The sequence below is a fragment of the Carettochelys insculpta genome, chromosome 12 (assembly GCF_033958435.1).
Source record: "Carettochelys insculpta isolate YL-2023 chromosome 12, ASM3395843v1, whole genome shotgun sequence".
NCBI classification, from domain to species: Eukaryota; Metazoa; Chordata; order Testudines; family Carettochelyidae; genus Carettochelys; species Carettochelys insculpta.
In genome coordinates this window covers 12,835,537-12,862,701 of record NC_134148.1, presented here as the reverse complement: position 1 = coordinate 12,862,701, position 27,165 = coordinate 12,835,537, and the positions used below count along the sequence as shown (strand labels likewise).

General features: G+C 44.8%; 1 protein-coding gene across 2 annotated transcripts in view; it reads right to left on the bottom strand.

Annotated features, from left to right (window-relative positions):
- Nucleotides 1-14,327: 14,327 nt before the first annotated feature.
- ANXA2 (annexin A2) overlaps nucleotides 14,328-27,165 on the bottom strand; it is a 55,725-nt gene continuing 42,887 nt past the window's right edge. The window contains exons 7-13 of one of the 2 annotated variants that reach the window (XM_075006879.1): nucleotides 24,152-24,231; nucleotides 23,544-23,603; nucleotides 21,467-21,560; nucleotides 19,508-19,603; nucleotides 18,339-18,397; nucleotides 15,884-16,006; nucleotides 14,328-14,628 (exon numbers count right to left, since the gene is read on the bottom strand). In XM_075006879.1, the coding sequence (XP_074862980.1) occupies nucleotides 14,569-14,628; nucleotides 15,884-16,006; nucleotides 18,339-18,397; nucleotides 19,508-19,603; nucleotides 21,467-21,560; nucleotides 23,544-23,603; nucleotides 24,152-24,231 (572 nt within the window). In that variant the 3' untranslated portion in view covers nucleotides 14,328-14,568. Of the gene's footprint in view, nucleotides 14,629-15,760; nucleotides 16,007-18,338; nucleotides 18,398-19,507; nucleotides 19,604-21,466; nucleotides 21,561-23,543; nucleotides 23,604-24,151; nucleotides 24,232-27,165 lie in introns of those variants that run through there. The other variant, XM_075006878.1, reaches the window with a different exon arrangement.

Here is a 27,165-nt window from a genome sequence, read left to right as displayed (position 1 = left end):
TGCAGAGTAAGACAGTAACTGCTTCAGCAATGAATGGACTCTGGGGAGGACAACAAGTGGTCTTTTCCTGCTTTTAGTGTTTTATCCAAAGCCCATTGAAATCTATGGTGGCCTTTCTAAAGACTTCCAGGGGCTTTGTACCAGGGCCTTACAGAATTTAAAATTGTGCAACATAAAAGCAGTAAGGGAAAGTGAAAACAGTGACACAACCTGGAGAACCATACACAGTACCTGCAATTAAATTCAAGATGAAACATTCTTCAGCAAGAACTATTACGTAGAGAGATCAGGCCCTATTTTCCAGGGGTGATCTGCCCAGTTGAAGCATCTAAATTATCTAAATTAAGACCAATGACCTCATCCTTGCCTAAAACAGCAGCAGTGTTAGGAATTAATATTGTTCAGATACAGGGATAATTTCATAACTGAAACTCCCGTCTGCACTGTTCATTCCATACTTCTTATAACTGTATGTTTGGAGATTTGAAAAAGACTGTTGTAAGTAAAGCTGTCATTTTGGGCTTTGTGGTATAAAAGCCAAGGTAAGAGGAAAATTTATTTTTGTTTATGCATCCAGAAAAATTATTCACAGCTTATATGGTGTTTCTAATTCATACAAGTTGTAGGAAAGGCTCTAACCTACCAAGTATGTACTGAGTGAAAATCAGCCAACAATGTGATTACTGTTTGAATGGGACAATGTTGTTCAGATGAAGTGCTCTTGTTCTGTCTGTTAACTCATACACTGTAATTATAGTCTGTGTTTTCTGTGCATTAGAATCTGCACTAGATCCTTGTCAGCACAAGTTCTGTTCTGTAAACATTTTTTTAATTACAGTCCAACCCTGCAACCCCTGGTGGGAATTCTGCCGCAAGAGTGCACCCAGTAACAGCAATGGGATTACAAGTTGTAGAAAATGATGTTGCCAGACCCTCACTACCTAATACACATATTCGCACTGGTTTAGCTCAACTGCTGCAAACCCCAGGCCGTTTGCAGAGCTGCCATTCTGCTTTCTGTCACCAGAGGGCAGTGGTGTCTGGCAGTTCTCTGCATGTACACGCAATTTGCTGTGTTGACAGAAGTTCTGTCAAGATTTCTCTGGCGACAATAACTTCTGTCAACATATGCTTCTGGTGTGGACATAGCCCCTTCTGTGGACAAAACTCTAGTGTAGACCCAGCCCCTGTGCATGTGTCCTATTAAGTCCTATTTAAGTGTGTCCTGTTTAAGTGCGTCCTATTACTGATTTACTAAATCTACATCTACTAAATTTACTAAACTAAATTAAGGCTACTTCCACACTTAGTGGGAATGTTGATAGCTGCTACACAATTTTAAGTATACCAATTGTGTACCTAAAATCGATTTTGCAGCCATCAACATTGGTCCTCAAAGCAGAATGTTGACAGGTGCACCCCTCCTGCCACTGTTCCTTAATCCTCACAAGGAGTTAAGGGGGTCAACGCTGACCCCAGAACTCACTGTTTCATGCACGCGCAAAACGGCGCCCCGGAAGGTCAAACCTAAGCATTCAATCTTCCACAGCTAGTGGAGATGTAGCCTCATAAGTGAGTATCCACTTGGCCTTTTGCACTGGTTGCACCACATCAATTTAAAATCCCATTTTCTGCTAAACTGGTATCACTCTCTGAACTGATGCGCTCTGTTTGCAGGATCAGGCCAAGACCCTGTGCAGCACCTGAACAGTTATGGCTTAATCATTTAAAATAATGACTAGACTAAAAGCATTCTAACTACCTGCTCCTTCATGGGCTTCATTTGTGTATTAAACCTCACAAGTAACCTGCTTTCCAGCATTGAGGAGTCCTCCTGAATTGGTGAATGTTCCATTGTTTGGACTTTTAGCTCCCTTTTAAATCCACTTTCTGTCTCAAAATTGAGAGGAGCATTACAGCTGGTCATTTAATTAACTCAAAGTTGGCCTCATGGCTAGTCCAAAACACTTTTTGAATGCGATCAGGTTAACTCTCACAAGCACTATTCTGTTGAGGGAATGTAATAGACACAGCAAGCAGGATGCTCTCTGATGCAGCTATAATGGGCCAGGTCCTACATTAGTTTAGTGTCATTCTTAATGTTGAGCCTTTTTGCTCTCTTCCAGTTCCCATAACATGCTTTTAAAAAATCAGTATCACCCTCACTTAAAGGAAAGGCAGCTCTGCCCTGAAGCAACTGTTCTGATTCCCCGCCACAAGTCCCAGCCTTCCCAGTGCAAACAATAAAGAGCCCAACTCCCACCTTTTTAGGTTTTCAGTGGTTTCCTTGTGCTACCTTCCCCAGCCCCCGATAAAGTTTCCTCTCAGTTCAAGATCTGCCTGGGCGATGAGCCAACACTGTTCTCTTTTTAAGATAAATTTGAGTCGGGAAGAGAGAAGGAACAGTTTCTCTTCTTTCCATTTAAAATCATTAACGTTAGAGCTTTAAGTGCAAAGGAAAATATCAAGCCCAAAACAAACCCTTCAGATCCAATCTTAACCTGCTCCCTCTCAAACCTTTCCAGAAAGGGAGTTCTTCTTGAATGTAGAGATATTCAACCAGTTTTTCAGCTTGTGATTATGAATATCTTCACCAGCTACATATTTGCAATGGGCTTGAGAATTGTTTGCACGTTGTCCAGAACATCTATTTTTTAAAGTAACACTTCCCCCAGCCCCCTCAACACACCAGGGAATACCCTGCTCCACTGGGGACAGACAGAATTAGCTGTACAGTATAAAGCCTGTCACACAGCGAAAGCTTTGTCCTAACATGGACATTTAAAGTTATTATATCCATTTTTAACATAGTAATGCAAGACATGGCATTATATAGTGATCTCCTTGGAAATACAAAAGTATAGATATTTAAAATAAATGAATTGATAATTACATGACTTTAGATTTACCTCAGTGAGATTAAATGTATTGAGTTATATTTTGTAATAATCAGGAAAAGCCAAGTACGATCAAGTCTACATTTTCCAAAAATAATTAAAACCTGCCCACAAAATTTTCCAAGTAGTCATTAACTTGGTATTTTACTATCTACCATGCAAAAAAGAGAACAATTCATGCATAGCTATTAATTTAGAAAATTACATGCACCCAAACAAAACATTTGCAAAAATAACACACAAACCAAAAAAAAAAAAAAAATATCCAGGCTACAGTTTTATCTGTATGTCCAAAAAATTGGTTGGAGGTTTAGCCCTCTGAATAGCACCAGCTTGTGAGTAAACTATTTCCCCAAAATAGATATAAAAAAGCAAGTTTATAGAATTTTGCTTTCTAGCAAAATGATTCAAACAGCTAATACATTAGGAAACCACAGACTACATTTACTCTACCTGCACATCTCATCAACCTTTTTGAATTGCTGTTTTCCCATTAATAATTAAGTACAATTATCGTTAAAAAGTCACCTTGAGAAAGATACAGTTCATTGGGTATCTCCATTATGACACTAAACTACATAACCTGGACATACATAAGTCACACCACCTAATTAAATAAATTCTTTCACTCTTAAAATTTTAAGAAAGGGTTTCCTGAGTGTACACACCTGGATTTGAGCAGGGAGAGAAAGCAACCTGATACCCATAAATAACTGGAACTTTCTCCTTGAGCAAACCCACTTTAATAGCATGGTGCACAAAAATTATTCTGTTTTATCAGCACTAAGGATTGCAGAAGGGCAACGCATGTTCACCTATTAACAATTAAACCCTTGGCTGCTAATGTGAATACAGCAAAAGAAGTAGAGATGTACTTAATTTCCCACTGAGAAAACAAGAAAAATTCTTTGGAAAGTGCCAGTTTCTGTCAGCGAGCAATTTTATAAGAGGAAATAGTTTTGGTCCCAAAGGCTTCCGGTTGAGAGAACAAGGAAAAGAAGCCCCTTGGTACCTTGTGCCATTATTAACATGCTTTTTAATGGGATATTCATGAAAGTGTCTTGTTTTGAATAACCCAGAACTGGTTAGAATAAAAGGACCTGTTTGAGCTCCCAAGAGGCAGCCAGATTGATTGTCAAATATCCAGGTAATTATTCCCACTAAACATGAATTTAAGTTTAGTTTCCAAGGAAAGTTAAAACAGTATTTGTGACATTAAGCTTGAGAAAAAGACAAGGCTAGTCCAGAATCTAGAAACATAAATGTTTGCAGAGACCCCTGATCTCAATTTTTTGTTAAGACAGTGAAAACTTGAAGCTTTCTCAGAGCTCCCTCTTGTGAGCAAGTGCTAAAACTGCATCCCCTGCAAGAAGCTGCAATTTCAGAGCAAGTCATTCATGTGTCAGGCCCCTAAGGGTCATGACAACACCAAGCTGTGGTTCCAAGAGTATTATTTGTATGTAAATATTTGTCCCTAGAGGGAAACAGGTCAGTTTTCTGGGTTCCTATATATGAGTAGGAGAACATTTTTAACTGACCTTCCTCCTGGGGGCAAATGGCTCATCAGCTCCCACTGTAGCCCTCAAAAGAAAAAAAAAAACCCACAACCATGAGGTGCAAAGGAGCAAGCAGTGTAGAGAACCTCCTGTTCCTTCACAGCAAGGAGTAACTTAAGCTATTTGGACACCTGACAGCAAGACCTCTCTACATTCGGGCAGCATAAGTAGTACCTGCTTTAGGTCAAACTTGACAGTAAGCACCCTGCCTCAGAAGTCTAGGGCTGGTTCTTGACTTACTTACTAAGTATGCCTAGTCTCCTCACAAGGAATGCCTTATCCCTCTGTGCCTCCGTTTCCCATGTGTAAAATTGGGTTGTTATGGCTCTACCTCACCTGGGAATTGTGTACTTAGTGTCTGAGCCCCCAACCCACAAAATATTTGTGAGAGCCTCAGTCTGATGGTCTCATGAGGTACAAGCATAGGAGCTACATAAATATCTTCTCGGCCCCCAATTATAGGAAGAATGTGGATACACTGGAGAGGGTCCAGCGGAGGATGACCAAAATTAGGGGCTGGAGCATATGACTTATGAAGAAAGTTTGAGGGAATTGGGACTGTTTAGTCTGCAGAAGAGAAGACTGAGGGGGGACTTGATAACAGCCTTCAGCTTACTGAAGGGAGGTTGCAAAGAGGCTGTTCACAGTGGTCACGAATGGCAGCACACGGAACAATGGTCTCAAGTTGTGGTTGGAAAGGTCCAGGTTGCACATTAGGAAAAACTTTTTCACTAGGAGGGTGGTGAAGCATTGGAATGGTCTACCCAGGGAAGTAGTGGAGTCTCCATCCCTGGAGGTGTTTAAGTCTCACCTCAAGAAAGCCCTAGCTGGGCTGATCAGATGGGTTTGGTCCTGCCTAGGGCAGGGGGCTGGACTTGATGGTTTTTTTAGGTCTCTTCCAGCTCTATTGTTCTATGATCTACAGCACAAGCCAAGAGCCACAGAAATAAGCATACTTGTTGTGGCAGGGCTCCACTCCCCCACACCAGTGCCTCTACGGGTGATTGGGGGTCAGCTCCACAGACCAGTGGCGTCTCACCTGCTGTCATTTCTGCTTCTAGACCCATGTGACTCCTGTGGCAGCTGCTTCATGACACAGCCCTCCAGCCATGCAACAATCTACTCAGCCTTCTTCCCAGGGCCGATACTGCAACCCAACAATCCAACCCTTTCCTCAGTGGCACAGACAGAAAGGACAACACCCAGGTCCACCCTCTACGCCAGGTCCCACCCAGCCCAGAGACCCTGTATGTGGCAGCTATGAGTGGGGCTGCTGCCAATCTCTCAGAACATTTTCTTTAGCTACAGCTCCAAAACGTTCCCTAGTCCCTGCTCATAGCGCTACCTTGTCTAAGATGCTAACACTTCTTCTCTCTAGGAAACTCATTTTCCCTCTTTGAGCTCTATGCAAGCTACTGACCATGCTCTGGCCAGCAGCAATTTTTATATGGGCCTGCCAAGCCCTGCTTGGCTAATCTTCACAGCACCACTCCTGTTGGCCGCTTTTTGCATGGCCTCCCAAGGGAGCTATTAACCACTTGCGGGCCAGTGTAGGGCAGATGCCCCATCACACTGAAGTTACACAGCTGTGACACATCTCTGTGATTTGCTACCCATTATATATTGCAGCACCCTTAACCTAACAGCCCCTTACGTGCAAAAAATACTTAGCCCATCACTAGCTATCTCACCAGAGAAAGTGGAGCTTCACGCCAGTAGGGCACTGCAGTAGAAGGGTTCAATCAATGTGAACATGCCTATTAGATACTAGGGAGGAGAGCACTTGATTAGCTAAGACTGTAGAGTTACTAGTTAATGCATATGTCTCATAATAATATGAGAATACCCTACGCAGCAGCAAACTGACCACCTTGGTCTTTCTCCAGCAAGTAGCCCATAATGCCGCCAGACTATCCCCGCTGATATCGCTCTTTTATGTAGTTTCCACATTTGTCCAGAACTTCAGCTTGGACCATCAATCACCTGTGTTACTCCAGTCTCTTTACCTGCAAAAGACCTGACTTCAGTGAAACGCCTCGTAGACACTGCCTGTGCTGCCCGCGCGCCTCCAACTCTTTGTACCAGTGACTAGCAGCTCGTCTGCCCTCCCCTGGGATGACAGAGGTGGGACAAGCAGGGCACGCAAAAGTGCTGTATTCCACCGCCCCAGGGTGGCCACTAAGGGTACAACCCGACCTGGTCCTAGGCCACGTTAAAAGAAGCTTTCTGAGGAGAACGATGTTAACGCAAAGGAGGAACTTTCATGTCATGCCTGTCTCACCCATGTGGAGGGCGCCATGGCACAGCACTTTGCCATACATTGCTATTCGCACCCTAACCGTGGGACGGTGTAGACCAGCCTGTACTTCCTTGCGTAAGGTCCTGACAAACTAGCGTCTGACAGGCAGAAAGGTACTTAGACACCTAAGGATACGGCTAACGCTCTCTGGGTGCCCAGCTGCATTTCCAGGGGAGTAAATGCCTTTGAATATTGGCCCAACTGTTTATCTGTGAATGAAACATAGCTAGGGAAAAACTACTGTGATGGTTAAATCCTGCCCCATCCCCATTAATGTCACCGGGAGTGTTGCTAGGGTTTGAACCAATGTGTTCTGGCAGTCTGGCTTTGTGGCCAAGGCACATTATGCTGGCCTCGCAAAGGGAATCTGATCATTGTGCTATTATACACTGTTCCATGGCTACAAGAGGCTTGTTTTTCCTGCCTTCTTTTGCAAATCCCTTCACCTGGCCTCCACTTTGGCTGGAACGAAGCAGGATGGGTCAGCTCGGGGGCGGGGGGGGGGCCTTGGAGAAACCAGTATTTTGCTAGGAGAGGAAGGCTAATTTCCCCCCACACCTGCTATGCCGCTAACAATAAGGGCCTGACCTGGGACTTCACAAAGCCAGGTTCCATTTCCTATTCCTCTACTGACGTCCTGTGTGATCTTGGGCAAAGCAGTTAGCTGCTCTGTTCCCAGTGTCCCTCAGTAGAATGGAGATGCTAGCACTTCCCTGTGTCACAGGGATAGCGTGAAGGTAAACACACTGAAACATATGATATGCTCAGATATTACCAGACGAGGGTCTGGTGAACGCTGTCACTAGCTAGAGGGGTAAGTGGGCATCAGATAAAGGGCCACAAATGCTAGAGTGCTCAGTCTAGCTGTTAGCCCACCTGCTCTTGGAGGGCCTCGGGTTCCTCACTCAGCAAAAAGCTGACAACCCTGGCTGGTGTGAGACTTGCCTCATTGTGCTGCGGTTTGGGCTCCTCAGCCAGAGGGTGCTGTTGAAACACAAAGCCATACGAGTTGCTAAGCTGGTGGTCTGGTGTGTCTGTGGCCTTTGTGTTCCTCTGGAAGGAGAACTACAGTATGCATGTGCTGTGAATGCTTGAAGACAAAACCAGGGCCTTGCCACTGCTTGGGTCAGCACAGATTCACATCTTCGCCAAGACAAGTAGATGGAAATGGTGCAGTGGCCATCTCTGGCATACCAGGGATCTAAACTACACTGCTTAAAAATTGCAGTGCCTCTCACACATTTTTTTAAGGTACTGGCCTTGTAGAGAGTAGTATTTTTGTACGGACATTGAAACATAACCCAGCCTGCAATGCTAATTCTAAAAGCTCATGGAGACCTAATCTTGAAGCACAGAGATTACTGGCAGAGACCCACTCTGCACTGCTGTACCTGTTCATGTGCGTGGATCAGATGTAGGATGACAGCCAGACTTTGCAAATTTGTCAGCAGTTTTGGCCTCTCACTAAGGAACTGTTCGAAGTGTGAAGTGCATGATTTAAAACACATATTTTTAGTGTGTATTCATCAAACACACCAGCCCTTAAAGGGAAGCTAAAATGTGTATATTTAATTAAAGCTTTTTTATACTATCATATATAAAGCCTAACTGTCCCACTCCCCTCTCCCCAAGAACCACTGAGAAAGGTGCTTTAGGAAAGGAAAACCTGGACTGAACGAAAGATGTTTAGGGCTGTTAGTTCTTGGGCCTTTTTGACATGGTAGGGGTGTCTAAGATGGCTTTTATTTCCATTTGTTGTTCATACACGATACTAGCTGCCTAAATTACATAGGTCAGAGTTGGGCAGTTAATGGATGAAATTCAGGGTCTGGGATGGAGGTTGGCTGCATAAGGGAGAGCGGGGTAAAGGATTGGGGTATAGGGGGTGGTGTGGGGTTTGGGTGAAGGTGGCAGCAGTTGTGAGCTGGGGCAGGGGATGGGGCTGCAGGGGATTGGGTTGTGACCTAGGGCAGGAGGAGGGTCTGGGAGGGAGGAAGGGTGCAGGAGGAGGGGTAGCGGGTTTGGGTTCTGGGAGGTATGGGTGGAGGAGGGGAGACAGAGGTAGGGGTTATGTGGGCTTGTAGGGCACAGGCCTGAGGGAGGGAAGAGATGGGATTCCAGAGATAAGCTCTGGTCAGATTGACTCCTGGCCAGCAACCCAGCTGATTTCTCAGGCAGACTTGCTGCCTGCAGTACCATGGCTACGTCTATACTAGCCCCAAACTTCGAAAATGACATGCAAATGGCCATTTCGAAGTTTACTAATGAAGCGCTGAAATGCATATTCAGCGCTTCATTAGCATGCGGGCGGCCGCGGTACTTCGAAATTGATGCGGCTCGCCCCCGCGCGGCTAGTCCCGACGGGGCTCCTTTTCAAAAGGACCCCGCCTACTTCGAAGTCCCCTTAATCCCATCAACTCATGGGAATAAGGGGACTTCGAAGTAGGTAGGGTCCTTTTGAAAAGGAGCCCCATCGGGACGAGCCACGTCAATTTCAAAGTGCAGTGGCCGCCCGCATGCATATGCATTTCAGCGCTTCATTAGTAAACTTCGAAATGGCTATTTGCATGGCAATTTCAACGTTTGGGGCTAGTGTAGACACGGCCTATGACAGGAGCCATGTGCAGCTAGGAGCCTGGCGGGAGAGGGGTGTTACTTCAAACCAGAAGTTCCCATTTGGCCAGAAACCAGCCAATGGGGTTGTACTAGAGGCAATGGCAGTGCTTGAGGTCTCCCTGCTTCCCTGCCCAGCTATTTAAAGAAACAGCCTCCTGCAGCTGCTTCTCTGAGCCACGTGCAGGGTGGGCAGGCTCACCACTATGTCCACAGGCCAAATTTTGCCCAGCCCTGATATACGTTTATTTAACTTTGCTTTTCATTAACCACTTACATGGGCATTCCAGAGCGGAGTTTTGAATGCCCTGGCGCAGTGCACACTAGCCATCCAATTCCCGATGCTCATTCCGCTGACTGCAAAAATGGCTGCCAGCTGATTGCTTTTGTGGGACCCCAGGTGAGAGCAAAGCGTCCGGAGCTGACAGCTAATTATATTCTGCTAGTGAGCCATTTATGCTAGTGAAACGTGGAAAATAATGTCAAGAGTAGCATGCAAGCTCCATGTATTCCACCAGCGTTGCTGACAAAAGATCCTGGGTGTCACCTACCGCGATTGCGTTACCAGTGAGGAGGTACTACAAAGATGCGGGTCATGAGCACTGCAGGATATCGTGACAGAGTGCAGTTTGCTGGACACATTCTGCGTCTGCCAGATCAACTGCACCCAAAGACTGCAATGAGCTGGATACCGGCAGAGGGAAGAAGGAAGAGAGGCAGGCCGCTCAGGACCTGGCGCACCACAACTAAGGAAGACTTATTAAACATTGGTATATCATGAGAGGAGGCAGAATTCTTTGCAGCCGACTGAAATCGCTGGCGAGCACTCGTTACCCAATGTGCCCAGATGCACAGGCGGACCTAAGTCTAAGAAGTAAGTAAGTGAGCTGTTACCTCAGGAATTAGTTTTCATGTAGAAATCTAGGAGGAAAGGGGCTTTTGTAAGCAGGTGTAAATGCTGCTGCTCCATGAAGCCATACACTGGCCATGCGCCTGAAAAAAATATTACATTTGTGTATGCAGAGCCTGAGCGTGCAGCTCAATGCACCAAATCTTCAGTTGTGTGCGAAGTGAAGTGTGTGTGTGTGTCAGCCAGAAAACCTGCTTCATGCTTTATCAGGAATGGGGTTGCTGTCTGTGGCACGTCCACCATGCAGGAAGGTTGATATTATAAAAGATCTCTCCAGGGAGTAGAACAAGCTTTGCAATAAGGCTACAGGTCAGGTAACATCTGAGGAAAAGGCCTGGTGCTAGTTGGTGGCTCTGTGCTTCTAAAATGAATCACTGCCACCCAGTGAGGGCTTTAGGTTCCCATACTACAACTATTTTTTATTTGCATTACCCTGACCAAACACACACTAGGCAGGGCAGTGTATAATTTACATATTACAGCATTCAAAAAGCACACAGCACTAAGCCCTGGACCTGCACTAAGATACATACTGAGGCCCCCCCTCCCTTTGGAGTGCCCCAAGGGACCCATCCCTCATTGCAAAGTTGCAGCCCACTACCTTTTGCACCTGTGGGTAAGGGCTGTGAATTTCCACCAAGGCTACGTCTACACTAGCACACTACGGTGAAGTAGGCTATTTCGAAGTAAAAACATCAAAATAGGCTACTTAGATGCGTATCATCTACACATCCTCTGGGGCTGGTGCCGTCGACATTCAGTGTCGAAGTAGCAATGGGGAATGTCGAAAGGAGCTGCCCCGGAAGGAAATGCGGAGCTTCCACACACACGCGCACTCTCCATTGAAATAAGGGGCCAGCAAAGCCTGCAGATGGGGTCATAGGCTGGACTAGCCCTTCTGGGGCAAGAGCAAGCCGCTCCCTAAAGAGGCCCCTCCCAGACACACTCAGCCTGCACAGCATGAGGTCCGCAGAGCCAACAACTGGTTGCAGACCCCGTGCACACAGCATGGACTCCCAGCTGCAGCAGCAGCTGCCGCCAGAAGCCCTGGGCTAAGGGCTGCTGCACGCGGCGACCGTAGAGCCCTGCAGGGGCTGGACGGAGCATCTCTCAACCCCTCAGCTGATGGTCCCCATGGAGGACCCCACTATTTCGATGTAGCGGGACACAGATCATCTACACACGCCCTACTTCGACGTTGAACATCGAAGTAGGGCGCTATTCCCATCTTTGGATAGGAATAGTGATTTCGACGTCTTGCTGCCTAACGTCAATTTCAATGTCGAAATAGCACACGACATGTGTAGATGCGACGCGTGCTATTTCGACGTTGTGCCAGCTACTTCGAAGTAGCCAGCTAGTGTAGACGCACCCCAAGTGTGATAGTGACACAACTCCCTAGTCCAGCTGTAGTTATATTGGTATAAAGGACAACAGGTGCAGCTGACAGGAGAAGCAGCCAGAGCAAGGATTTATGTCCTGGGCCAGAGGGGGATAGAACACAGCCCAAAGAGGGTCGTGAAAACCTTTGACAGTGACAGAAAATAGCTTTTCTGACCCTCTTCTCTGTTTAAAGTCCACTGCATGGGCCTTTCCAAGCCAGGATGAGTGCTGTGCCTCTCGCTGGGGATGGGAATCGCCCCCTTCCATGGTGAGTGGGAAGGCAGCCCAGGGCCCCAGCCAGTGTTTGGCCCTCGCTTTGCACCAGCCTTGCCTGCAAACTGAGCAGCAGTGCAGCACTGTTCTGCATGCTGCAAGCCACATGTTGTGCTCCTCAGAGCCTCCCTAGTGCCTGGAGCACAGGCTGCAAAGGGCCGAGCTGGTGACTCTGGTCCTGCATGGCTGGTGGGGGTAGAAGCAAGAGAAGGACTTAAAGAGGCTGGAGTGGTCACTGCTGCACCTGTAGTTGGGCTGAGGTCCAGATGGATTGAATGGGCGTGGGCAAAACTCCAGCAAAACTGGTGTGAAACATCAGGAGTCTTTCCCTGTCTGGAGCCAGCTGTGTCCCACCCCGGCATCTCCGTAGCTCCCATCTGTGCAGAGATCCATCCCAGCGCTGCACTGACCACCACCCCATGTTCCTCTGTCCCACTATTCCTGATACCCCCATTCTCCTGTTCCCCAAGCTTGGTGCCTGACACCCTCTCCAATCCTTCTCCTCAGCCCTGAACTAGCCCTGTAAGCATGGTGGCTGCATGAAAGTGGCTCCCTGTGGTGGAAGTGTTTGGCCCTCTCTGACTGGGACAGTAGTCCTGTGAGGATCACATGCCTGTCTCTGCATTCCCTGGACTCAGCCTCACATGGGGCAGCATGGGGTAGGGGAGGAACAGAACAGGGTGTGTCAAAGCTCAAATGTCAGGAGCAGAGCAGCCAGTAACCCCAATCCCACAGCCCCCTCACTGGCACAATCCCTCTCCCCAGTTACAACTGTGCAACCTACCAAATGTTTTGCTTTGCTTTCTTGGAGTTCAGCCATCAGTGTAAGGATCTGAGGTTGAAGTCAGAGCCAAATGAAAGGTCTAAAGAGGACCAGATCCTGATACAAGTAGTTCTTGCTCCCTGTCTGGAAACTCCGACCCACAATCTCCCTCTGGACCATTAAAACCCTCCTTTGGAAAATGTTAGCACTGAAACAGGGCAGAGCCTGCTGGAAGGGGGAAAGTGAGTCACAAATATTATGAAAGCAGAGAGAGCAAACAGAAGAAACCGATTAATTGCAAGGCAAATGAGATAAAATGTAGAGATTAACATGATTTGGTTTCAGATGGCTATGTGGCCACTCACTGTGTAGTTGTGTCATTTACACCAGTGTTTCTCATCCACGGGACAGGTACCCTTGGGGTACACCCAGGTATTCCAGGGGATACATGAATTCATCTAGATATTCACCTAGTTTTATAACAGGCTACCTAAAAAGACTAGCATAGTCAGTACAATCTAAAAGTTTGTGCAGACAATGATGTGTTTCTACTGCTTCATATCCCTTATGCTGAAATGTACGTACGATATTTCTATTCCAATTCATTCATTTGATAACATGATGGTAGAAAGTCAGCAAATTCTCAGTAGTATCTTCTGTGATATTTTTACATGTTTTTGTAGGTAGGTTGTTTTAAAGGGAGGGGTAACTTGGTGGCACAGAAAACAAATCTGACTCTGAAAAGGGTACAGTAATCTGGACAGGTTGAATGGCACTTGTTTCTAGACCTCAGATTACCTTAGGACCATGTTTCTCAACCAGTGGTATATGTACCCATAGGGGTGTGTGAGAGAAGTCAGAGGGTACTTACAGGTTTTTTGTTTTTTTTTTTGAAAAAGGGGTACTTGATAAAAAAAGGTTGAGAAATACTAGTTTATACTATGGGATTTGATATACCTCAAGTGTATAGAAAGATTTCATAACACCTCAAGTATAAAGAAAGGCCAGGAGGAGCCTCCAGATCAAGAATACCAAGGAAATGGCCAATGACTATAGCTCTGCCTGCAATCCAGTATGGGAGAGGATTTGTTTTGTAAATGAATTCTGGATAATCTGAAAATATAGGACTTGCTTCCCTTTAAAATTAGACCTGGGTGTGTTACGAGAAAAAGAAAAGTGCCAAGATTAGAACTGTTTAATGAATGCTCCCAATGGCCAGCTCCTCTAGAGGGATATTACATATCAAATTAAACTCTCAGTTTTCATTCCTTTGTGGTGTGACACTCTGCAGATTGGTCCTGATCGGAAATATTTTCTAGACCCCTCCTATTCTCCCTCCCCACAATTCATGGCATAAAGCTCTTATTTCTAGATCAATATCATCACGAGATATTGTATTTCACACTACCTCTGATCTAGCAAAGAACATTGCTCATCCAGGATGTTGCACCAGGGTAACATGGAGAAGATTCCATGGAGATAAAAATGCAGGCAAAGAGCAAGGAATGTTTACACACCAACCTATGCTATTGAAACAACACCCAAGAGAAAGGCCTGTTTTCTTAAAGTAAAAATTCAGTTGTATTTGTATTTTAATGGAAACATTACATAAGGAGGCAGAGTCTTTCACAAACACGTTTCTCCTCTTTATTCTTGGAATATTCATTTCTCTGGCCTTTTGCTTAGAAGGACTTTGGTAAAGCCAAGCAAGGCACGGTTAATCTAGAGAAGTGCAAGAAAGCAAACAATACCATCAGCCTTGCAAATACAAACGCAAGCTAAAGTTAGCCAGGAAAGTCGATATTACTAGGATTGCATGAAGATGAAGAGCAGAAAAGTACATCTGTGGACACGGACTTCTTTGGTCACAGTCTTCAATTGTCTCCTCCACACAGGTTCAGCAGCGCCCTCTGGTAATCACCCTTAGTATCTTGCTGCAAAATGAGGGAAGGAAAAGGCAACATTAGAAGAAGTGAAGGTTACATGAAGTCCCCCCATGACCGCACTCTAACATAGACTTGCAGGACAAAACTCAACAAGGAGTCTATTTATGAGCAGAAGCTTTCTATAGTGTTTGGCATGTACCATGATAAGAGTGGGACCAGTAAGGAGAGCTCTGGTATACAATGAACAACCTAATGTCAGAGAGCAAAGGGGTATGGCTCACTTCTGTCCTCTGATTACCATCCATTAGCTATTTACTAACCTCTTCTAGTCACTACAAACTTGGAGTAAGTAACCCAATGGGGGAAAGGCTTTGATATGAAACCATGGTTTGCCCAACCACTCTCCAATTAAGTTTAATTAAGCAAAACATTTCTACCATTGTAAGTCAAAGGTTTGGAACTGCACAGTTCTCCCCGTTTCCTGAATACAAACAATAAGTAAACAATACAGTATTCATAAAGGGGGCTGGTCTACCCTAGAAAATGAGGTCATTTTAAACTAAGCGGTGTCTCTCAGCAGCAGTTAAACCAACTGTGTTGAGACAGTGCTAGGTCCATGCTATTGCCCCTCAGGGAGGTGGATTAATTAGAGCAATAGCGGAATCCATTGTCTCAGAGCAGGCAGTGTCTGCTTGGAAGCACTACAGCAGCACAGCAGCATTTTTAGTGTAGACAGCCCCATACAGCAGAGGCAGGAGCTCCTGCAACCCTGAGCCAGCAATCAAAGAAAAACATTCCCAGTTCTCCAGCTGATAATTTCAAAGAAAATAATTACTTGAGACTTATCTTCCCCCAATCCACATGGGCCACAGACAGGAATTACTCTAGCTTTAGGGCTACGTGAACTTCCACAGACAACATGGCCTGGAATCATGGCAGGAATTTATATGATACCCTCTTCCTTGGGCCGCTCCACAACAAGCCTGCTTGTGGGTGTTTTTTCTTTACGTTTGGCTTTGTGGGAAGGCCCAGCTTTTCTCAGTGGACATGAGCATGCTCCCAGGGACTGCTACACACAGCACACGTGGCCTAAAATCTGCATAACGTTCACTAGCTAGATTTACAGTATACAGCTGTCGAAAGCCAATGGGGGGGATTTTCAGAAGCGCGTGACACTGATCTACCTGCTCCCACTGAAGCCAATGATAACACTTCCATTGACCTCAGCTGGGGCAACTAGACCAGTGCTGAGTGTTTCTGAAAATCCAATACACTGATTATAACAAGGAGTCTTGTGATTTACCTGGATGAAATAATAGAGGGATTTTCCATACTTCCTCTTGAATTCACTCTTAATTTTCAGCATATCAACCTCCGAGCGGGAAACCATAATCCTGATCAGAATTTTATCGCGGGTTCCTTTGCCCTAAAAGCAGATTTGCATTGAGAGCTGTAGTAAGGTGAAGTGAAAAAATTCAGAGAGCTAATGTCTTATAAGGGGGGAGAGAGAGAGAGAGAGAGAGGGAATCTACTGATGAGCTGTACTTTCCCGCAGGAAAAGTCGCAATCAATTACTTCTTTCTGCACTCACAGTGCCCTCCTAAAAACCTGAGACTCAAGCTTGTTTTCCTACCAATCTCCACCACTTGCTCAATTTATTAGCGTGCATTTTCCATCACTGCAGAAGGTTTAGGCACTTACATCTTCAGACATCAGGATCAAAACCCCAATAACTGCACCAGGAACATGGACTGTAGCTGAGTACTGGCATTGTGCGTCACTCATTCTAGACTATACCTTTTCTTACACCATCTTCATCATCTTATCCAAGCACTTTCTAGTAAGCGCAGATCTGCACTACAGGAGAAGGTCAAATTAAGGTACACAATTTCAGCTACACAAATGACATAGCTAGAGTCAAGGTACCTTAATTCGGACTTCCATGCTGTCTCCAATAAGGGAGATTGATGGGATTCTACACTCCAGTTGACTTCCCTTACTCTTAATGGGGGGCAATAGTACCATGGTAAATTGGGGTGCCCTGTAAATTTGATTTCATGCATCTAAACTGAACTCTGGAAGATCGACTGCAGCAGCGTCAATTTTCCCTGCAGTGTAGATGTACCCTAAGTCACTATGCCATAGTGCTAACATTCCTCCCAGGTGATCTCTCCTCTCCCCAGGAGGAGAATAGTGCATGCAATAGCACTTTCTTTTAGTAGAGTTTTATTTCTAGGGGGTGTATGTGCTTGTGTTTTTAATTCATAGTTTCTTTATCCAGTGAAAGCTAATTAACTGTTAATCTAGAACCTGAAGAAGCACTCAACTTCGACATCCGAAATGTTGGTGACGGTATTTCAGTCTAGCAATTGTTTAAAAAATATTTAGTCTGTAAGGGCACCCTGCCTCCAAAACTATAACAATTTTAAGTTACTGCTCAGTCAGTCTGAATCCTAATCATTTGTAAGTGTTCCATGACACCATTTTAAAGCATGTGGGTCAGAGAGTCCTAAGCTTAAGCCACCAGTTCGCAGAGGTTCATCAAATTGCTTTGGCATATGGAAGGTTTCGCTCATACTTGCTGAACAACTCTCTGACTAGATAACCAAGATTTTAAAGGGTTCTTATTTAAAATCTTCCACTTCTTGTAAACAATTTTGTTTCATCCTTGGGATCTTTTCTACAATTCGGTGACCGAGCTGGGACACAAAGGTGATCTAACAGGTAATAGTGCCCTAAAACAACGTCTTGTAACTTGTGATCGCAGCCTGTGATTTCACCCTGCAATTCCGATGACCACTAGGTTTCAGTCTGGCACTTTCCAAAGTTTCATCATTTCATTCCTATGCTGACTTTCTGTTGCTATGTATTCTGTGTATGGCATCTCTTCTGACTCCTACCTGCCTGTGGACCAGGTATATTTCCCCTTCACTTCAATGGGAGATGGACTGAGCTAGAGTACTGAGCTTGAGAGGCAAGATTTTTTCTCTCTGTCCATCACTGCTCCCAGCTGATTTAAGTCAGTCTAGCCTTTGTCACTTTCCTCTACATTAAATCTTTGCTTAACCCAGAAACTCCAGGCTAACTTTTTATTCTAGAAAAAAAAAGTGAACACTAATATTCCTGACCTATGGGAAAATATGCATTTGAGAAATGGGGGAAGAAATCACTCAGTGGTTTGAGCATTGACCTGCTTAACCCAGGGTTGTGAGTTCAGTCCTTGAGGGTGCCATTTAGTGATCTGGGGCAAACGGATTTAAAAAAAAAAAAGGGTGGGGGTGAGGGGATCGTGTATGGTCCTGCCAAGAGGGCAGGGGACTGGAGTCAATGAATTCCCAAAGTCCCTTCCAGTTCTATGAGATGCATGTCTCCATATGTATTATTTAATAAAAACTAAATGATATTCCCCACTGCTCTGCACTTCAATTACAATGGCAGTTTTGAAGTTATGTTTATAGTTGGTTCTGTTTCAGTTCTTTCTGTTCTATTTCTACAAGCAGGTGCCATTAGTCTATTATTTTGCACTGAACACATATCTCCTGATGTTACTGAACAAAAAACATTAGGTTAATTTCTCTATGCATATAATTTCAATATAATTCTTTTGAAGAAGGCCAGGACGACATCATTGTTGGGAATTCCAGTGTCATCTAAACAGTCACAGACATAATGGACACTAAAGATTAAAATGTAGTTGACTACGGAGAGGAGGAAAAAAATTGATACTATGAAACAAGGCACTTTTCAGTCCACCCTACCTTCATGGAGTCATACAATCGGTCCGCAAAGTACAACTGCTTGTTCTGAATGCACTGGACTGCAAAATGAAGAATATATTATTGGTTAAACATACTGCAGACACTCAGATCTGCAAACTAAAATGGCTTTGACTCCCTTCTTCATAGATCTCACTGTTAAACTAGGAGAGGGTTTTCAAGAAGGGATGGATTCCCACTGCCAAAAAAACCATACCAACCAACAAAAATCCCAGAGACAAAATGGTTTGTATCTGCAACATTTACTTCTAGAAGTTAATAGATTTCAGTAGTTGTGCCAAGGAAGGTTTCAAATTTAACCCCATGTCCCTAAAATCAAAAAATATTTTTCTCCTCAAATTGCTATCACATCTCAGTTTGGTGTCCCACCAGGGTCCAGTCTTTGATCCATACTCTACACATCTTACATTCAGATCACACCCTTTCTGAGCATGTTAACACAGATGTCCCCCAAAGAGAGTTTTTTTCTTCATGGCTTTTCGGAATTTCTCGTCTTAAACAAGAGCCTGCTTCTACTACAATGTCAATCAACTCAGTGTATCCGAAACAAATAACCTCTTGTCATAACGTCCCTCCACCAAAATCCCACCACGTTACTCCCGTTCCACAACCCAAACCTCACATTCACCCTTAAGTGTCTACAGAACACAGTCCTAAATCAAACTTAATTTCCTAGCCTCCAAAATCCTTGGACCGGCTTCAACCCAGAAAACACCTTCCCTCTGTGGTCTTCTTCAACCTTTCGGGGTGCCAAAAAGCAAACCCCAAGCAAATATTTAATGCTTCAGATTGCAGCTCTAATAGCCATTTTTCCAAAGACGTGAAGGAACAATTCTGTCTCCGCTGAAGATTATAAAGGGGAGATGAACTAACAGCAGATCATCCGCTTTGGGAATGGACAGTTGGAGAGCTGATTTTTACCAGATGGCAGTAAATCACTCGCTACACTCCACCCACTTCAGATTAAAATAATAAAACACATTGGCTGATCCCACCCTGACAGCACTCCAAGCTTTTCTTCTCCTCCACCATGCTCAAACTGGTCTGTAAATAGCTGGGCTGTGCCTCATTTCAGCAAGCAGATTGCGAGAGCACCTTTGAAAGGTTTCACCAAAAGCTACTGTTAATAATCTGAATGATGGTTTTCTTACCAAGATTAAGGAAGGCATTTTCCAGGTCTCCCTTGACCTCCTTCTTGATGCTCTCCAACATATCATAAGGACTGTAGCTCTTGTACCTCTCAAACACTATAGTAAAGAAGGAAACCATTAACAGAGCAGAAGTGTACCTCAGTTATGTACACAAATTCAGGGAGGCAGAAAGAGGGTGTGCACAAAAAAACTGCAGAAAACAACTAGAGAGGAGCCAGGGGACATTAAGAAATTTGAGCACCAATATCTAAGATCTTATGCTTCCTCACTTTCACGTTCATGAATGAATGGATGTATTTAAGGACATTCTCAGTTCATCAGTGATTTAGGAAAATGTCACCATGTATTGGTTTTCTCACTAAGATATATGAAAAGTCACGATGAGAGATTGCCAGGAACATAGATATTGGTTCAACCCACATCACTCTGTGGCACTTAAGTCCTCAGAAATAAAACTCTCAAAGGAGTTTTCTGGGTGATTATTATATTAAAAAAAACTAGGAGAGTGGTTCCCAACCTGGGGTCTGCAGACCTATGGGGGTCCGTGGAAAAAGATAAAAGATAAATAAAATTGATCATAGAAAATACATTTTAAATCAACTGCAGAGTTACAATCAATTATTATTTTAAATTAAATATCTTCCAATAATGTCATTAACTGCTGTCCGACAATCTCTGTTGTGGAGCCTTTGTGTGACGAAATAATGACAACGGTTAGAAGCGTACAAACATTATTAGCCAGACATTCAACGTGGATTTGTGGCTGAAATCAGGCCTGCTGAAGAGAAAGGAGACTGATGAGCAAAGGGAAGCAGCCACAAGTGGAACTTTTGAATGTTACTTATTCACATTTCCTTTTTCATTTAATGACATGAACACAGCGGCTGCAGTTGGCTCTGACGGGGGCCCACGAGTGGTTTGAGGGAGAAGTGACTGGGGATCTGCGCTAGTGAAAAGTTGGGAATCGCTGCACTAGGAGCCCCTCCAAAAGCCCAGTGACCAAAGCTTTACATGTGTGTTGTTCACATATGGTAATTGTGCCCACTCATCCCTCGTTAAACGAGTACTTTACTTACAAGTACTCACTACAAAGAGGGACACATATACTTACCTTTGTTCACTAGATGAGCGAACTCCACCCCGCTAATACAAGCCTTACGCCCCTCCCCACAGACCACACTCACTGCATCCTGACCCCTCCCACTGGCCCCGCAGACCCGACCCACTGTAGCCTGAAACTCCGCTGGCCCCCCAGACCTAACCTGCAGCAGCCTAAATGCCCCCCGCCCACCCGACAGACCCATCCCACTGTAATTTTAACACCCCTCTCTCCCCGTGGACCCAACCTGCCGCAGCCTTAACCCCCCCACCTGCCCCACAGACCCAACCTGCCACCACGTTTTAACCCACCCTCCCACTCACGGCCACAAACTGCCCCCAGCCTTTAACCTTTTAGCCTTTAACCCTCCCCATCCACCCCCAGCAACCCAAAGTTCACTTACCTTTCAAAAGCAGCGCCACATGCTGCCACTCCTTCGCCTAATTACGAGCACTTGGACTGAATCAGAAACTTTTACATGTATTTTAATGGGAATTTAGTGTCCCTCTTGTGAGTTTTCACCTACGAGCAGAAGATGGGAAACCCCGCCAGTCCCACAGACCCTGTTGTGCTCGTATAGCAAGGGAGGAGTGTACTTAAATGGTGCCAGCAGTGAATTCAGAGATCACTTCTGAAAGTGCTGCTTCCGGCTCTGTATATATGTTCAGATAGGTAGACTGACATATTTACTCTAAAGATACAAATGTATTTCTTTTCAAATAGTCATGGCTCAACACATAAACTTTTCACAGTATCTCCCTCCTTCCCGGGCTCTTGCTTGATTTAATTATTATTGCAACCAAGCAATGACCCTCTCACCTCTGCCTTCCTCTTGTAGAATTTTTATCTTTGAACAATACCTTTCTGGAGGTGGGGGATGCTCCTTTCAGTCATAATATTGATCCACTTAGGAACATCGGTTCCCCTCCTCTTCACGCCAGCATCATAGAGGTCCTGTGGTTAGAATGAAAAGCGCTGTTTAAGGCTATGTCTACACTACAGCATAAAGTCCATTTTAAGGCACTTAGCTTGGTTTTATAATGTTGCTGTCTTCACTACAAATACCATGAGGTCAATTTTAGGGAGCACTAAGGTCGATTTTCTCAGGTTGATTGTGCAGCTCAGTGTAACGCCAAGTTCGAATTTAAAAGGTCAGATTAATGCCAGTGTGGAAACAGAGTTACTATAAATCGACTTTATTGGCCTCCAGATGTGTTTGACAGATGTTCTACTCAATGCTCTACCACTGTACGGTCTGTCTGCTTTCACCTCCCATGCTTCCCAGGTGTGCAGAAAGTAGGAAACAGGAAGCCCAGCATTTTTTAATTCATTTTTTATGATCAGGGTGGTGATTGCATCTAGCCATGAAAAAGAGCCCCAGCATAGAGCCATCAGGGTCTCAGTTTGGCTGGCAGGCTAGCCTCCACCCCACCACACCACGTGGCTGCTTGGCTGTGAGGACCAGACAGCAGCACATGGGACAGTGGGGCAGCATGTTCTGTGTGGGGTGAAGGCTTCTTCCTTGCACAAGATATAGCAGGAAAGGCCAAAATATACTTTACAATACTTCAAATTTGTACGTGGAGGTGTACTCCCCCACAGATGCCATGCAGTCAGAGGTCTAAGCCGCCACCCCCCACCCCCCAGCACCATGTGGCAAGCCAGCCTCCACCCCACAGTGACGGCTAGGCTGTGGGGGTCACACTTGTATGAGAGGCTGAGAAACTTCTTTCCTGCGGATCACATTTGTAGAGGGGCAGCCCCTCCTCCCCCAACAGGTGCTATTCCCACTTTTCCTAATTTCCTTCTAAAAACTGGCCATTTGGTTTCAAAGGGTGCAGAATGAGGGCAATGCAGTCTGGGAAGATGAGAGTGGGTGCCATCAGGGCACATTTGGTTTAAAAAGTTTCATAATGCAGACCTCTCAAACAATATCTCACTGGGAAAGAGACTTCTGAAAAATGGCTGTTTGTTTTGAGACCAATGCAGTATGGGAAGATGACATCACACTCCCACAACCCCTTGTGGGCAATTTTTTCCCATAATGCAAGCGAAAAAATCCAGAATGCAATAGGGCTCAGGGAACTGTGGGACAAGTTCCCACAATGCACTGCTACAACAGTTGAATTTTGGTGATTAGTGGGGACACACTAAGTCAGCTTTGTGGGCAGGTGCAGACACTCAACTTTGACTTTATAAAATCAAGTGTTACAAATTCGACTTTGATGAATTCGACTATTTTGCAGTGTAAACATAGCCTTAGTCACAAAGGGTAAAATGAAAGCATCACTGCAAAGCTGTAGAATACCTCAAAAAACAAGTCTGACTTCAGTCAAATCAGAGGGAAGCGTTAAATACGTTGACACACACTTAACCTAACCACTAAGAGAGTGCACACAGATTCAATGGACTTACAGAGATGATTCCCAACTAACCTGGGCTTTACATCCTTATAATTCCACTGATATCAGTGAAGACACTCTTGACCTCCTAGAGAGTAGTCACGTTCTGGGTTTAAATGGTGACAGGTGAAAAGGATAGCTACATAAAACTGTCACTAAATTTAATTTATTACAAGATTTCTCCTGATTCTCTCTTGGAATCATTTGGCAACTATCATTCTTGAATCGCAGCAGAGGACCACTGCCCTGTTAGGAAACTCCACTCAGATGTCTTTTCGTCAGGGTATTGACAGAAGCAGTAAGACAGCTGTGTCCAGATGCTGGTAGGAAAGGGAATCCCTATGTGGAAAAGGCTGGGCTCTCACAAGCGTAAGTGGTGCTGGACGAATTCGTTTCTACGTCCACAGAATGCGAGGGAACACACTCTATATGAAAAAGTAAGCAGCATTTATGTGGTCTATTCTGAGTTTTCTGAGATTTATTTCATGACAGTACACTCAGGGAAGTTCAGTTACTACTGGTCACCGGCACTTACTTTAGCATCCATGTCAATCAACTCATAATCAATCACAGACGTGTCTTCAGACCTTTTACCCTACAAACAAAAAGAACAAACATTTAGCAGATGTAGCTGAACTGAAACAGTGGAAGCTGCTATCTATTTTTTGTCTGTCGGTGTTCACCAACCTTTGACAACTGAGCATTACAACATATTCCAGCTCCAGTACAAAGCTCTATGTTAGTTACTCTCGCATCAACTGCATGGTCATGCAGCATCTGTAGCATGGTCTTTCAAATTGCCAGATATGCAGTGACAGGGCATGTGAATGCAAACTTGGTATCAGTCAGATGACTGGATTGCTAGTCAATCACTTAGAACAATCAGTGTAAGTGGCCTGTCACAACTGGTGAGCAGACTGAGAAATAGGATAGAATTAAGGAAAACTAGATAAAAATATTTACTGAAGGAGCTGTCCCGTGCTTTGGGGGCCAGTGCGGCTTCCCAAATTGTCCTATGGCCAAATACAGGCACTCAGGGGGCAGAGATGGGGTGAGGGCAAGGCCTGGATGGGTCATGGGTGCAGCGCCAAGCTCCACATCTTCTTAGGGATGGCCCAGCGTACTAACTCAGATTATCTTTACCTTTGCCAGGGCAACCATCAGCTTGCGGAAGTCGCCAGAGGTGTCAGACACAATGTCCTTTTCCAGATCCATCTTGTACACTAGAAAAACAGCAAATATTTTTCTGTTTCCTGCTGACCCACAAACATTACTCCATACCTCATCAAGGGCAACCGGAGGGAGAACAGCAGCCAGTTACTTTAGCTGCTGTAGCGGGAAGACATACATGAATAACTGGCTAGTCTATTAAAACAGAGCAACAGACTGGACCACAGGAAGCCCTGCTCAGATCCCTCGTGTAGGCATGGCTCTGCATCCAGGTGTGTTTTGCCACCACTTATTATTTAAACACAACTATACAACAACGATGCGCTTGTGTGTTTCATTACAGATCACCAGTCATTGACTTTTTAGACTGCTTGCAGCCAATAAACAATTTTATTCAATATGACCATAGTTTAAATACCTATGCTTAAATACAGGAGTGCTTTCTTCTTGGAGTATCAATTTTCTGCATTACTATGAAATTCTGCAACTTTCCCTCTGAATGTTTATTGGTACAGTAAACCCTTGAGTTATGCAGCGGTTGCATTCCTGCAACCCCAGCATAACTCGAACGTTTGCACAAGTCGAGGAAAGCCAGGAACCAAGCTGCCCCCTGGTACCCAGCTCCCCCAGGCTTACAGAAGCCAGGAAACTGCCCAGGCCACCAGGGCTGGTCACTTTTCTGGAGCGCAGGGAGGGAATCAGGGAGCAGCCTGGTTCTGGGCTCCCTACCCCTGGGACCCAGGAAACTGACTAGCTCATGGATGGTCAGTTTCCCCATACTGCCAGCACAGAGTAGCCAGGAACCAGGCTGCTGCTTGGTTCCCAGCTCCTCGCTGCTCATGGGACCCAAGAAACTGACCAGCTCATGGCAAGTGGGGAGCCAGGAACCAGGCTAAAAAGCCTTCTCCCTCCCTCCATCCCTTCTATGTGGCTGGGGGAAGGGAGGGAGAAGGATCCAGCTGCGGGTCTCCCCGTCCACCCCACTGGGGACCCTGCAGATGGCTCTGTTCCAGCTACAGGATCTCCCTGCCCTACCACCCGGGCACCCCGCAGCTGGGTCTACAGGGTCTTACCACCCCCTCCATTCTTCCCCCACACATACCTCTTACATAAAAGTGAGATATGTGCATGTTGAATGCGCATATCTCGAGGCATTATTGTACCTCTGGAGCTCTCCATTTTACCATCTACGCGTTTTCATCCAGTTCATCGCTGTAATAATTATTTTCACCTTATGCCACTAACACTCAGCTGTCTTTGTTCGTATTTTATTGATTTGCCCATTTCTCCTTTACACACTTGTTTACAGCTATCAAATACAAATATATGACAATTTTCCCCAATTCAAGCTAAATAAGACACCTGTTACTACCAAATTAAACAGTGGCCACCTTTGTTACTGTTTGTGATGAATGCGAGTTGAAACATGAAAGGTCATAAGAAATCATAAGGAATAGTCTTTGATATTGAACTCACATTCACATCACTGTTAAATCTGGTTAACATCAACTGAGAGATACAGCTAGGAATAGGTAACAGCCTTCAGCATTTTTTAAAACTCCATGCTTTGTATCAAGTCTTGTCCAATCTCTATGCACCCCCCACCCTTTTTTTTGGATGGTGGGGGTGGTAACTGTATCAGTTAAGATGATAAAAAGGTTTCTTCAATAGATTCCAAATTCAGGTGCTCAAAATCGGCAGAATCTCAGAGTAGATTCCTCTGTCTGCCTTACAATAAGAAGAAAACAGACTATTGCTGCTGTGTTTTCACATGAGAGAAACATTTGGGAGATGTCCCTCTGTACTTGTTTACTACAAGATCTGTAGTTGATTCCAAGGCACCAAACTTTGACAGACAGATTTCTTCCTCCCTGCAAAATGCTTCAAGTAAATTTCAAGATAAAAAGGTTAAGTGAAAATAACTCTTGAAAGCACAATGCTAGCCAGCCACCTAATTCTGTGTGTACATTTAGTCAGTAGAAAGAGCAGGCAGCCAGTGAAATCCCGGGCTCCAATGACAACATTGACACGAGTATTTCACCGCAGAACTTCTCCAGTACCCAGGCTGTATGTATGGGTCCATAAACCATAAGGACTTACACATGAAAACAAAAAGCAGTCAAGTAGCACTTTAAAGACTAGCAAAATAGTTTATTAGGTGAGCTTTCGTGGGACAGACCCACTTCTTCAGACCATAGCCAGACCAGAACAGACTCAATATTTAAGGCACAGAGAACCAAAAACAGTAAGCAAGGAGGACAAATCAGAAAAAGATAATCAAGGTGAGCAAATCAGAGAGTGGAGGGGTGGGGGGGAAGATCAAGAATTAGATTGAGCCAAGTATGCAGACGAGCCCCTATAGCGACTCAGAAAGTTCCCATCACGATTTAAACCACGTGTTAATGTTCCAAATTTGAATATAAATGTCAATTCGTCCACTTCCCTTTCTACAAAGGAGCGATAATTTCTTTTCAGTAATACACATACTTTGAGGTCATTGACAGAATGGCCCATTCCATTAAAATGTTGACTAACTGGTTTGTGGATCTGGAGTGTTTTGATGTCTGTTTTGTGCCCGTTGACCCTTTGTCTAAGGGAGCTAGAAGTCTGTCCAATATGAGTCAACCGGCACAAAACAGACATCAAAACACTCCAGATCCACAAACCAGTTAGTCAACATTTTAATGGAATGGGCCATTCTGTCAATGACCTCAAGGTATGTGTGTTACTGAAGAGAAATTATCGCACCGTTTTAGAAAGAGAAGTGGACGAGCTGACTTTTACATTCAAATTCGGCACATTAACACATGGTTTAAATTGTGATGGGAACTTTCTGAGTCGCTATAGGGGCTTGCCTGCATACTTGGCTCAATCTAATTCTTGATCTTCCCCCCCACCCCTCCACTCTCTGATTTGCTCACCTTGATTATCTTTTTCTGATTTGTCCTCCTTGCTTACTGTTTTTGGCTCTCTGTGCCTTAAATATT